Raw genomic sequence first — 14596 nt, 5'->3', positions numbered from 1 at the left:
TACTGCAGGTTTATATTCTGTCTTTAGGTTAGGAATATAGATATCACCCTATTACCTGTACTTTAGAGTAACCTTCAACTAATGTTTTAGCTGCTTCCACCTTCAGTTCTCCCTTTGAAGTGGCATTTATTATTTGTGTAAAAAAGATGGTATGGAGCTCCTTTCTTTGGGTAGCAGCCAGCTCTCTATAAGCCTTTGCAAAATATTCCTCCTGCTTTACGAAAAGGAACCTCTTCAGGCAGTCCTGCTCCAGCCTGTGAAGTTTGTCCAGAAGGCTTCTGCATTCTATAGCAGGCTGCAGAAAAGAAAGAAATAAATGCATCAGAAGTGATTTTCAGAATTCAACATATTTTAAAATATCAGTGCTACTAGCTCATATAAATTTTATAAATACTTTAGTCACTGTCATTTCAGGTTTATGTGAAGGCTAATATTGAATCAGTGTACGCTTGGTATAGTTTTCACCTGTTTGGATGGCAGGGCTGTACAGCTGCCAGTTTCTAATCCAGATATCACTTCCAAGCCATAATAAAGTCCTTTTAAAATTCACAAGTCTTATAAAACATAAATTATATAAAATGCCATGAAATTCAACACAAAGATAATATATTAAATTAACTTTTAGGTTTCACCAATCCTGAAATCCTATTAAAATTAAAAAGACTCAGACTCATAACACATACCAGTTAAATAATAATAAGCATAATTTTTAAAACAACATACATTAGAAAAAAACCCCTGTTCTACTAAAAATCTCAAGAAGTTTTTTATTATTGGTGACCTACTTTAGCCATCAGTTTCTACAAATTAATCCAAGCGCATTGCTTTAGATTTACATTTACAAACCATGGAGTAGTATTAAATGTCAATTACTTTCAAAGCTTCCTTGCCAGAAATATTTCCTCTTAGTTCTCTATTAAGACTTACATATTCATAGTTTTAATCTCAGATGGCATAAAGTCATTATAGAATCAAAACATACATGTCCCACAGAGCAAAGAATGCTTCTTATGCCAGCAGAGCTACCTAAAAGTCACAATGTCAGTCTTGTTCTAAATTTCATACCAGTTATCTTGAGGAGAACTGCCCTCTGCACTTCATTTCTCTTTCCCAAGAGACACACTGCAGGCAGCAAATAATTAATCAAAAAGGAATAGAAATTCTATGTCTTGGCTGAGAAGGGGAGGAGGTTCATGCTCTAGTTGTTTCCCACTGCCATCCCTTGGGTGTCAGTACACCTGCTGCCCAGGAGAATGGGCTGAGCCAAACCTCACACTCAGAATGTCCTTCTGCACTGGGGCACATATAAAACCAGGTCCTTCTATAGACAGAAAAGTCAACAGCAACAGCAATGATAGTATATGGTAAATGGATCAGGACAGATACTGGACTAGCCTTAATTGCTTGCTTGATTCCTACTATTCAGGATTTTCAGTACTAATCAGACAGCCCCAACACCAATACATTTCATACAAATCAAAGCCACTTTGTGAAAGTATATTTACTGTGAGTTCATACACTGAGTTTCAGTCAGAGCCCTCTCTCTGCAAAGGCAGGACTTATCTCAGTGAGGTGCAGGCTCCTTCTATGTCCAGCTGAAGGAGAAAGCCGCCAGCAGAGTACAGTTCAACTCATCCTTAAGAAGGTGCCCACAAGTATCTCTTCCTTCCCACCTTTTGTGTTTCTAGCACCTCTAGGTGCTAGGTCAGGACAGGCATGGAAAGTTCCACAGAATCACAATTTAAAATCCACCTGAAATTGGATTTCAGAGAAATTCTACTGGCTCACTAGCCTTGTGCCATTAATTTTATCTATGCCACAGCCTGATAAAGCAAAGTACTTCCTGAGAGCCTCAGCATACTGGAGTACATTTAATGGGTCACACTCTGCAAAAAAAACTTCTCATGTCAAAACTTTAATCATGAATTGTCATAAATGACCTAAACAATTATGGGTATGTGATATGCACATACCACTTGTGATCCAGAAGCAAAGCCCCACCAGTAACAAACTGTACTATTTGTTCCCACCAAGTCATCCTCTTAACAAATATGAAACAACAACTTGGGGCATTTTGGCATTTTAAGCTTACAGAGATGAAATATTCAAAACTTACCAGAATCCTTCCAAGCCACAGGAAGTTGTTAAAAATAATAATAAAGGGTGGGGGAAAATCAATTTTATTGTAAGCATCCAATATACTCAAAAAAAGACATGGGAGACTGGAGCATTATAAGGAATCTTACTCTGACTTCAGTTATTTATTTATTACAAAAAGGCTATTTCCAAAAAAAGTCCACTCCTCGCTCTATAATACAGATTGTTCTGCTTGCCTTCACTCATTTCAGAGGGAAATCAGCCCTTGGTTGTGCTTATATTCTAATTTTCTTCAAAAACAGAACATAAATATTGGAAGCGTTTTACCTAGACTATAAGGCTTATGATGGAGTTTGTTCTGCTCTGAATGCACAAAATTTACCTCAGTGTCTGAAATCTCAGAAAGTGCTGCAGTAAAATACAGTAAATAAAAGTACACCACTTAGCAATAATATAAGTAATTATAAAAAAAACCCAAAACAAAAAGGGTAATGACAGCCCTTTGTCTTCAGATGTCATAGATTGTCTTGAGAAAAAATAATTTTCTGGTGAATTAAACACAATTTCTTTTAATAACTACCCTGATTATCTGAATTTCTGAACCCATTTAATTGTAGATCTTTACTCTTCTAGGACAACTAAGCTGTTCTAGCCTAAAAGAGAAAACATCTCCATAAAACTACCTATGATGCAAAATATCTTGGCTTAAAACCAGATTTACCTTTTCATTAATTTTCTTCATTAACTCCTCAGCCTCTTCACTTGCAGCTCGTGCTTTCTGGCATTGAGCCTCCATTGTCTTCCTAGTTTCCAGATTACATTCAGCTGTTAAAGCCACCATCTTCCTTTCATACTCCTCTTGAATCTCTTCCTCCATTGCAAGAAACTGCTTTTTGAAAACTGAACTTATCTTCTTCTCCACATGAGGAAAGAGGCTGTGATTTAAGACCATGTTCTTCAACATCATAGCAATCACCTCCTTGCAGATCTGTGTTCGACTGGCCTCCAGATCGGCATCTGCCCGTGTCAGGCTGGCAACCTCCAAACTGCAAAGTAATCAGGACTGTTAGAAACCACAGATTATGGGAAATTTCTGTCAGAAAACAAGATCTTGGTATCTAGAGCATTCAATCTCCAGATTGCACCTAGATTCACTCAATATTGGGTAGTGAAATGGCAGTCAGAGATGTGCAGGAATATCATAGTATATGAGTTTATTAATCATGATAGTAATTATTCATTCAACAACAGGGTGAGTCAACTTCTACTACAGCAACTTTAATTAAGTATGTCCACACTTCCATTTCAGACAGAAAAAGAAAAATCTTTTCTTTAGTAATACTCAAAACATTCCTTCAGATAAAAGCCAATAGAAATGTCTGACACCCTCCCCACCAAAAAAAAAAAAAAGGAACAAAACCAAACTGCTATCTCTGTTGGGAAGCAGATCAAATGGGCACCTGAATAGACTATAAATTTTACTGACTGTAAAATAGTTCTAAACTCACTGACCCATCTAGATTGATACATCACTGTTTCATATTCTTGGCTGGTGTACTCCCTTCTCTGCAGGGAAGAAGGGACAGTTTCAATTTTATGCTAATACAAATAAAATAGCTGGTATCTGTCTCTCATGAACATTAATAGAGTTCTAGAAAAGAGATTAAAACCATATAGAAATATAAGAACTTTTAGAAAATGCAATACGTCATGTTGCATATAAATACATTCTCATTTATCTGTAGAGTTAAATTGGAATTATAATTATTCTAATTTTATATACAATGTAACTACTCTAAATTCTACACCTGAACTCAATTTCACACTGGAAAATTCAGTGGATGCTCCTGCATGTCAAATTACATGAATACACAACACTGTATACTTCTGTGTGTGGACCACGTATATACAAATTTCTTTGTGACCTAAAAACATACTTTTAGGGGCTTAAACTCATTCATTTTTTTTTGCTTACACTAAATTATTGGCCTAATTTTTCTGCAGAAAAATCTCAGAATAAATTTCAAATCCATAGCAAAGATCTTGGTAAGACTTGCAAGAGAGTGGAATGATACTACATTCAGAATTGTATAAATGAAGATATGCAAATCTAGAAACACTGTGATTTTTGGTCAAACTTTACTTTCCTTATGAAAGCAAGTAAAGTTTAATTAAAAGTAAACAACTGACATATCATCACTGCCTCCCTGACAGCACAAGAGATGTATTCTCCCCATCCTGAAGTTGATGGGGTGGAATTGTTTTCTCACAATGACTCAAATACTTGAAGAGTATTTGGGAGACTGGCTTTGAAATGTAATCATCTACCACAGACTGATTTTCTGTTGCAATTTGTCCACACCACAGAAACACACTGGTGATGGCTGTCCTCATCATGGCAATCTGCTGCAAGGCTGGCTGGTTGGCTGCAGCTGCTAAACCTCCTCTATTTTACCCCCTCTTCCTCATATACAGGAACAGAAATTCCTGCAATTGAAGTACCATGAGCCTGAAACATTTCTTACAGTAACCTGAAGATCCTCTAAGAGCTAATATTTGCTATAATATCCCCAGGGCAACACAAGCATCCAGCTTCTCTGTCCTGTCTACAGATGGACACTGCAGCTGGAGGCACATGGCTTTCTTGGGGAACGTTCATCTACACTCACGGTAAAGTACCTCAGGGCACTGATCCCTGGGCAGAGTCCTTCTTGCTCCAGGAAAGAGGGCAAGTGATGGCAGGATCAAGGTAACAGGATGTGTGTTTTCTCCTAAGTAATTTTGCTTACAGTCTCAGGACTTCTGCTGACACAGCCAGCAATTATCAAGTTGTTTTTGACAACTTGAAAAAAACAGTTGTGTAAATGCACTTAAACAAAAACAAGGAATCAGAGAATGGGAGCTTTTTGCTATATTATTTCTCTAATGACTGTAAGGCAGTTGTAGGAGGCTTTCCTTCATAGATTCACAAATTCATTACTAGCCTGTAAAATCCAAGCCACCAGATTTATTTTTCTTTTTTACTTCCTGCTTTAAGTTCAGCAGCTCTAATTTAATTGAAGCATATTTGTCTTCTGTGAGAAACATCCTGGCTTTCAAGCATCCCCTAACAAAGAACTAAACATTTTAATCAATTGTTTCACTAGGTAATTTCTCCAAAGAATGCCTCATCCTCAGAATTTTATTAGTTACAACTTTCAACTCTCTTTGTTTGCCGGAACAACAAGTTGCTTAGTCATTATTTTTCTGTTCTTCAAGCATACAATGATAGATGGCTGCCCCAGCACCCTCTAACCCTTTCTTACTGAGATGTGAAAGACTGAATTCTTCACCTCTCCTTGGAAAGTAACACTTCACAGCTCTACCACATTGTTACATAGTTCATAACACATCATTTATTCCTCATCACAAATACAGGAGTTTTTTAAAGCATGCCTCAAAGAAGATTAAAGCAATTCCTCACCCACTTCCCTGTTATTTTTCCACTCTTCTTCATCAGTGACACCAAGAATGAAAACCAAAATGAAGCACCATCAGAACATTTCCTGTTCTTTCCCTCAGTCTTCCCACAGCACTTCTTCCTACTTGCTGCAAGTCATTACAGACTCAACCTGATTCCATTTCCAGCAAGATTCCCATGCTCCTTTTCACCCTCAAGAACTACAGTACCCCAGTAACTCCACATGATGCAAAATGCAAGAGGAGCAATGGTAATAATCACCTGCTGCTGCTGTGTCAGCAAGTGAATAATGAGGCTCCTGGGATCTCAGGTGTATCTAACCTGCAACTCATACTCTTCATTTTCCTGACAGCACACTGGTGAAGAAGGCAATGGAAGGGAAATTTATGAACTGTTCCACCAAACCAAGGGTATCAGCAGAGAGAAAAATCATTACAAGCCATAGCTCTCCCAGGTCACATCTTTGAAGACAGCACCCACACTATCACCTTTTGGCAGTGGCAGCTGAAGAAAGGTTGTGGCTGGCTCCCTTCATCTGATGTGCCCTGCTTCTGGTCTGTGGGCTTCATACAGCAGCCAGAAGAAATGAGGCAAGCTCATCACACAGATCAGAAACCCTGCTTCAAGCTCTTTACTCAAAACAGAGAGGCTGAGGGCACCCCTTTCATGCTGCTTCACACCAATGGTCAGTAAAGCAGGAATCCTGTACATATAATAAACCGAATGCTTTCATTTGGTTTCATTCAAGTCCCTCAGAAGAACAATATTTACAATCAACCAGATTAAACGTTTCATGCGCATAGGGAAAAAAAATTCCAGCCTGACCCTCGGTCTCCTCCAGCCAAGGTACATTTAATAATTTGCTTTAAATGCTCTGCACTCTGCTTGCTACAGTAATTGATGTTTAAAAGGTCTTGCCTCACTTCCTGAGCATATTCAGCATCATAGAAACATGAAAGCTAATGAAGTACAGGTAGCTGATGGCAACCTATTGATGAAAAAGTTGAAAGCTTTTGTTGGACAAAGCATGCAGAGAAAGGACGAGAACAGTAAGAAAGCAGGTAACACAAAAGGGCAGGGGAGGGAAAGTTGAACTGACACATAGAAAATGAAACTTCAAACAGCAAGTGCAAAGCTTTTTCACTCACTTGAAGAGAAAGAGGTTTTAAAAATCTATTAGAGGGATCTGGAAGGGGAGAATCCCAGACGCCAAACACAGAGAAGCAGAGAGAGTTCCTGAGCAAGTGATGTCCTCCACAGACCTAATGAAAGAATACAGGAAAGCAGCTGAGGTCAGGAAACCAAATATAGTTAATTCAAAAAAAGACAGACCAAAACACAACACACTACAAAAAATTGAAACCTCTCATTAACGACCATGTATTTGTGGCTTTAAGTCTTATTATTCAAATTACTTATTATTCAAATCACAGAGAGAATTTTTGAATAGGAGAACTTACAGCTGCTGAATTTAACAGCCCTAAAAATAACTAATGGCTTTCAAACACATTTTAAAAACTAATTCTGAATTTATAAAGTTAAGAAACTACTGTAATGCAACTTTCTGAAGTCTAAAAGGAAGAGAAGCATTAAACAAATTTCCCTTCGATGACATTTTCTCATGAAAACAGAAAAGCCCGTCATTCTCAGAATGCTCATCTCTCCTCTGCCAATGGAAGCTAATTAGTAGCACACGTATTACAAAAGTATCCAGAGCAGAGTGGAGCTCTGCTGTAGCTGTTTCTGTAAAAGTACTGCTTCAAATACACAAGGCTCCTGAAAAGCATGTAATAAAGTAATTTAGCGACATTTGTGGACACTTTGTCTCCACTGTTTCCACTTCAGCAGTGACTCAGAGCCCTAAGGCACAGCAGCTGCACCAACTCGGGATGGAGAGGAGAAAGGAAAGAGGGAAGGACAGACAGACAGACAGACAAGCACCCCAGCACTGTGACATCCACTGTTACAGCCAGAGCAGCACATGTCCTGTACTCGTGGGCACAGTGGGTGATGATGGGACAGCTGCAATGAGGAAAGAAATGGGAGGACAATATCCAGACATTATGGGCTATGTTGCCTTGTCACACTTCAGAGGAGTGAAGATGGAGAAAGAGTCAGACAAGAAGAATCACAAAGAAACCAGTTCCTGCAGTGCTGGCTTTAGTCACAGTAAATAAAGAAAGCCAATTTGAGCGTAATGGGCATTAGTGGTCTTCAAAAGCTGTTGATGTGCTGTTTCACAAATTGTCCATTTATTGAGGGATTAGTAATACAGTATCAGTAAACTGGGCTGTCTTTTGGTTTTTTGTCTGTTTAGTCTGTTGTTGTGTTTTCTTGGTGGCTTTTTAAAGAATGTCAATGTGACCCCTCTGTGCAGCCCCATACCTTCCTCCCTTCAACACCTCCCTTCTTTTTCCTTCCTTTGCATTCCATGTTCTTCTGCTGACTCCAGGCTCAACAGAGGCTGTAAACATTTTAGGGCTGGGATTTACAGAGCTGCAGCACAACAGGGCACAAACCTCTGCAGGAGAGTCAAACTGCACTAAAGTAGAAGCAGAGGCAATGGCATGAGGTCTGAACACCCAACCACAGCTACTGACTGCCCAAACCCAAATTCTTCTGGCACTCCTGAGCCAGAGTGGGATGTGCTGCACTTCCCTGGTCCCTGCCTGCTGCCAGGCTGTGTTAGCACAGGTCTGAAGAATATTCTGTCATACACCAGAAGCTGAACTGGCCTGCTGCCAGCTCTGAACTGGGGAAGTTCATCCATCAGTCCTGCAGCACTTAGCCAAGTGTGAACTCAGCACAGCTCCTGCAGCAGCCTAACAGAGAACACAAACATCAGAGCAGTAAATGAAATTGCTAAGAAAGGTACATGAGCACTATCTAAGGATCATTTCACATGGGTGAGTCACAGGTTAAGTTTAGCTTTCCAGAGGTCAGAATGCTGACAAAACCAAAAACAGGGTTCCTGATATACAGCCAAGAAATAATAACTAAATAAAAAACAGAAAAAGATAAAAAATTGAGCTGAGAGACCAGAAGCTCTTCAGAAAACAAAGGTTCATGAAAACCTGATAGAAAGTCTGAGCATTAGCTCTGGCACCAGTTTCACCTACCAAATTCCTTTAATTCTCCATAGCAATATAAAGAGAGTATTTCAATTCTTACAATTATCTGTTTAGAAAACATTTTTAAAATACAGCATTTAAGAGACTGAGAACCTCTGCATTGCTTGCAGAAAATAAGAAATATGACAAATTGGCTATCTTCAGAAAATCAATTTAAAAAATACATCTACCTATAATAGTGCTGCTGCAACACAGTTCAGAAAATGGTTATTTCACTATTTTGCTCAGAAAAGATACTATGCAAAAAGAGTGTATGAAAGATTCCAATTCTGCTTCTGCTGAAGTCATTCACACATTTCACCACTGATTTCACAAACACCAACTTCAGCCTGGATACTCACAAAATAATAAATAAATATTATTGCTATATGCATTATGCATGAATGCCTGAGGAGCTTCCAGCTCTGCTATGATTTCCTCAGATTCTTCTGATCTATCCACACAGGGTGAGTATTCAGATGACAGAAATGGTAGGACATATCAATCTTTATTAAAAATAATATGGAATAAAGCATTAGGAATAGCATAACTCTAAGACTCTCTTCTGGATGAGATAAATTGTTCCAGGTAGACAGCAGAAATGACCCACATAATTCTAAACACTTCATAGTTAGCCAACATCAAAGAAAAGTGGCATTTTTAAGATGAAGAAAGATATGCATTCATCAATTTTAAATTAGTTGTTTTCTTCAGCTCCCTAGTCTTACAGGCTCCCATAATATATTAAGCAGTTGATCTCTGATAAAAAAAAAAAGTATGGTTTACACACTTGTGAAGTTTCTAGCAGCATTCATAACACAGAACCACAAATGCAGGGTTTGGAGTTCATACCGTGAGCATTCACTGCATCTTATATCAATGTGATTACCATTTAGTTCTATTCCTGCATTGTACACATTTCACAAAAAGAGAATACTGAATATGCTCTCCCTTCAAAAATTCTAAAACTTTTAATTATATTCTTTCCAAGTTATGAAAACCAGAAATTTAGCTCCTCATAATTTTTTTGTACTAACCATGCAACTATTTCTCACCATTTTCAGTGTAGGAATAGTCAAGTCTAGATGCTATGACAACATGATCATTTATTCCCCATCCCTGGCAGTGTTCCAAGCCAGGCTGGATAAGCCCTTGAGCAGCCTGGTCTGGTGGGAGGTGTCCTTGCTTATGGTGGGGGGCTGGGACTAGAGGATCTCTAAGGTCACTTCCAATCCCTTAATATTCTTAATTCTTACTTTCTATTTAAATTCAAGGTTTAAAAAAAAATAGAACATATGTTCCATAGCAAATCAAACTGGTGTGTACAGCAAGAAAATTAGATTTTAAAAGAAAAAGTGAACTTCTAAGATCATGGTAAATTGTTTTTATTTTTCTATCAAGGCTTTTTGGAGACAGTTTGATCCTATTCTCTAGTACATTGGGCTCAGTGTCCTCTACCACAGGAAAAAATCAGCTGCAATATACACCTGTTACTTACTAATTTACTAAAACAATTGGCAGTATGTAGTGTGTACCAGCAAGCAGGTACATATTCAGCTAAAGCTTTAACAAGCTCAAGGAAGCACAGCTTACAAAATGAAGATTAAAAAGAAAAGGTGTAGTAGTGAAAAGCCATTTAAAGAAATTAAGTTCTCTTTAACACATTTGTATCTTTTGAGACTATGAGAATGGTCAAGCTCCATCACACTGGACACAAACCCAAATTGCTCAGCTTTCTTCACATTCTCCTGAAGTCATACAGAAAAAGAGACTCACAAAATTTTTGAGCATGATCTTCTAGTATACCAGTCAAATATCCAAGTCATATAGCTTCCCCTCATTAGTACTCACTGCCCAGAAACCAATATTCAGTAACACACACAGCAAGGAACCTACTGAGAATAAAAGCCAAGCTATTTTGCTGCATAATGTACATCAAGGATAATGACTTATTAAGACAAAATTCACAAAATGAGTAACCAAGAAGATTCCTTACGAAACATTAAAAGTATGTTTTGTTCTCTAGCCAATCCTCCTGACACTGCAAACTGTCTACACTCCAAAGCTGTCCCTGTTCATAAATACTGAACACATGTTCCTGATGTATCTCTTAAACAATTTGGCACTGTCACTTCTTAGAAGACAGAACACCTTTATGTTGCAAAGAATAAAACAACATGTGGCTCTTACTTTTCAGAGTATTTTTCTCATTTGTATCTGAAAGACTAGAATAATTCCAACCATGAGAGCACAATGAAAAGGATGTTATCAATTATGCTGGCAAGCTTGTATGTGTGTCACATAGACAAAAATGAAACATACCTGCACCAAAACACACAGAAGGGATTACCAAGCTAGCATACAAGCAAGATGATGTTGGTTGGCTGAAAATACCTAACACCCTTTCCATCATCTTTCATAGCAGGAATCACTCTGACTGTGGACACCTTTGTGGTCTATCTTTCCTGGAAAAGGAAAAGATAGCTTAGAAGGTAAAGCAGGTTAGTGAGTGTTGACTAATGGGCATCTACTTTATTCACTGCAATGCTCTACCTCTTTAGAGGTAAACAAAATAGAAACTGAGGATAAAAAAGGAAGCAAGAGACATATGCACTAACTTTATAAAAACAGTAAAAAGCTTCAGCCCCAGACATATATTCAAACAAGATGACAAATCCTGTTTTATAGGTTTAGAAATAAACCTGTTATAAAAATAAAACTTTAGAAAGGTCTGCAAGAATATTTACCTTTTTAATCCATAATGTATCTGAAAATAGTCCAGCAAATTTTTTCAACCTAGTTAGATACTAACTATCCCTGAAATAAATTAATGCTGAAATGAGCTTAAAAAAATCTTTGATCCTGTTCTTCTTAACAGTCACAAAATTATTTTCAGGAAAAGCCTTCTCAAAGCCTGAGTTGCTATACAGTTATAAAAGCAAGCACCTATGTGCAATTTATAGAGATAAGTTCCCAATTATCAGGGAAAGGCAGAAAATAATAATGCTGTTAGTTACCCTTCAAGAAAGAAAATTCCATCCATGGTTCTGTAACTTTTTGGCTTCTACAGACTTTATAGTTGTATATTACTGCCTTTAGCCTCACTTACCAGGAGGTAATGATAAGACTGCATAAACAACATTTGCTCATCCTCTCATAAGACCTTTTTATAAAACTCAGCTGAAGAACAGATGACCTTTAGCAGTGGCATGTTTCTGTCAAAAAGCCTTTCAACAGTAGCAGGAGTGTTTCTTTGCTCTAGCAAGTGATCCCAGCAATCACAGGTACATGGTATCTTTCTGGCAGCACTACAAACTGTCACACCTTAGACTCTGATCCAGCTGTTTTCAAAATACACTGCTGAACAATAATGCTGGCACTCAGCAGGGGCTCTCTTTTCTAGGACAAAAGCCACCCTTTTGAAAGCAGAATGTGTTAAGCAATAGTAGAATACTGTGTTTCAGTATTTTCTTGCACACCAAGAAGTTTCCTTTCACATAGTGAACCACAGAGAGACAAAGCAGGGTGTTCAGTAATATGTGTAAACAAACACCATAAAAAAAAACAATAAAGAGGAGATACTAAAAACATATTCAAAGGTTTGGCTGATGATAAAATAATAAATGTGATGTAATGGCAGTGAATTCTTACTCTTCTAAAGCCTGATGCATGTTCCCAGGTTCTTCAAAGGACAGAATATCAATGATTTGGTCATTCATAATTATATCTTCACTAAAGAGATCACCTGAATTAAATTGAGAATGCTCCAGTTTGTGATTTTGGCTTAGATCAGGCTGTGTCTCCTACAAAAAAGAAAAAAATGGAGAAAAAGTAGCAAACTTTAGATTATAAAAGAATGTATAATGAGTGTCTGATCTAATTTTATTGCAGTTTACCTCTGGGTGAGAAGGTTTCTATTTATCATCAAACTGTAAAGCTGCAAAGAGTAGAAAGAGGTGCAATCAGATATGTATCTGAAATCAAATATACTACTTTTATCTCAGACTGATCTTTTTTAGTATATATCTGATCTGGAATACAGATTAAGAAATGGAGAACACAGAACACTTGTGAAAGTCATCTAGGAAGTTGTCTTCCACTTCAAACTTTCTAGGTAATTTAAAAAATTGCCACACTATACAAATTACATATGGCAACATTACAGTATTATTAGGTGAAAAACATGAAAAATGAATCCTATCCATGATGGAAGCGATTTAGTTCACAGAGACTTCAGATTGAGGGCTAACACTATTGTGTCAAAACCCCACTATAAATATCTGCTGCTAGACCAAGCTGGACCTTTTTTACTAATTCATTATCACTATTTCTTTTGTATCCTTTTAATTTAAAGAGATTTATTTTTCAGACCTAAAATAAATAAAAGTTACTGATGGTGTGATTTTCAACAGCAGAAAGGCTGTAAGTGATTTGTGAGCTACTCTGGTCAGTCCAGAGGGATGAGAGATCACCACCCTTTTGGCAAATGAGGGGTTCAAAGCTCTCAGCACACTCTCTTAAGACTGCTCCAATCACTGCAATAGTCTCACAAAGGTCTCTAGCTCCCTCCTAATGAAGTTGTTATACTTTACATAAACACAAAAATAACAGTAAGAATGGCTGGAATTGCACTAACTTGATTAATATCTATCGCATTCTGTATTTTCTTTCTCTGGTGCAATATATACTGAAATACTTAAAAATGGAACAGAGCAATGAAAATACTTCATTCTCAATCCCATCTGCTTTGCTTAATCACTGAAGATATATATTATTGCACATTGAAGAAACTAAGACCAAAACTCAAATCCCTATTCCTGATAATCAGAAAAAAATTGCACCGAAGTTGCTGTGTTCAAATTAAGTTGTCTACTCCCTTGACAACTTCTTATAACCCAGAGACATCCTGCTTCTTATTCTGAGGGATGGAGGGGAGGAAGAGAGAAATATGGAAAGACATGAAAAGGCAAAGGGTAATCCCCCTCTGATCTAGAGCCAATATCCAGGTACTGACAGCAGGTTTTTTTTGATCAGGGTATCATTCTTACACTCACCTCTAAACCTGACTGCACTAAAGTTTAGAGGATGTAGAGATTACATTATCTGTGAGCCAAATTCATCACTTGGTGGCTTCTTATTCATCTTCAAAAACTCTTCAGACAATCTTAGCAAGTTAAATCATCACATATGATCAGTAAAAAAAATTAAATAACCTACCCTGACAGACAGTACAACTCACCTGGTTTTTACAACAGAAACTCCATTTTAATATTTGGGTTTGGTAAATGATGAAAAAGACAGCACATGTCAACACAAGGGAAACGAAAAAAGCAATGAAGAATGCTGAAGCACTGATGGCATGGCTGTATAAAATCTGAAATTAAAAGATCATTTCATTAAAATGCTATCTTTAATATGTAAAAAGGTCAGATCATAACTGTAATTCAAACACTGTAACTGTAAGCAAACTGTAAATGATTTTTAAATGGCTTCACACAACTTCAGGATTTCTCAGCTCTATGCTCTTACTACATTTTGATGAATATTTTCAAACAAGTGTGTATTTTCAATAGGTTTCCAAGTCAGCACAGTTTGCTATGTTCACCTTGTCCAAATTCCTGTGAATTTCAAGCAAGAGAACCCCACAGACTAAATTTTTTTGCTTTGACTTTTGGGTGCCCTGTACTTAATAGCTTATTTTCCAAAGTTGCCACTTTCCTAAGAAGTCTCATTGAAATTTCTGGCATTTGATGTTGCTCACAGGCTCTGGAAAGTCAGTCAGATGTTGGCTACTTTAATTAATGGCCATTTCTTGATTCAATGAAACTGAGAAAAACCATAGGGAGAAAGTACCAATATGAGTTCAGAATGAACATGCAACTGGCACCCACCCAATCTGTGTGCAACCTTGCAGCTTCTGCATTAGCCT

At 37.5% G+C, this 14596-nt stretch overlaps 1 protein-coding gene across 7 annotated transcripts in view; it reads right to left on the bottom strand.

The window, feature by feature from the left end:
• Window positions 1-14596, bottom strand: part of EVC2 (EvC ciliary complex subunit 2) — a 59383-nt gene that overhangs the window by 24857 nt on the left and 19930 nt on the right. For all 7 annotated transcript variants that reach the window (XM_063157618.1, XM_063157621.1, XM_063157619.1 and 4 more), the window contains 4 exons: window positions 13907-14041; window positions 12319-12470; window positions 2819-3143; window positions 56-295 (listed from right to left, as the gene is read on the bottom strand). In XM_063157618.1, the coding sequence (XP_063013688.1) occupies window positions 56-295; window positions 2819-3143; window positions 12319-12470; window positions 13907-14041 (852 nt within the window). The remainder of the gene's footprint in view (window positions 1-55; window positions 296-2818; window positions 3144-12318; window positions 12471-13906; window positions 14042-14596) is intronic.

This window comes from Melospiza melodia, chromosome 5, assembly GCF_035770615.1.
Source record: "Melospiza melodia melodia isolate bMelMel2 chromosome 5, bMelMel2.pri, whole genome shotgun sequence".
NCBI lineage: Eukaryota > Metazoa > Chordata > Aves > Passeriformes > Passerellidae > Melospiza > Melospiza melodia.
The sequence above is the reverse complement of the archived record's forward strand: the minus strand, read 5'-3'. Positions and strand labels throughout refer to the sequence as shown.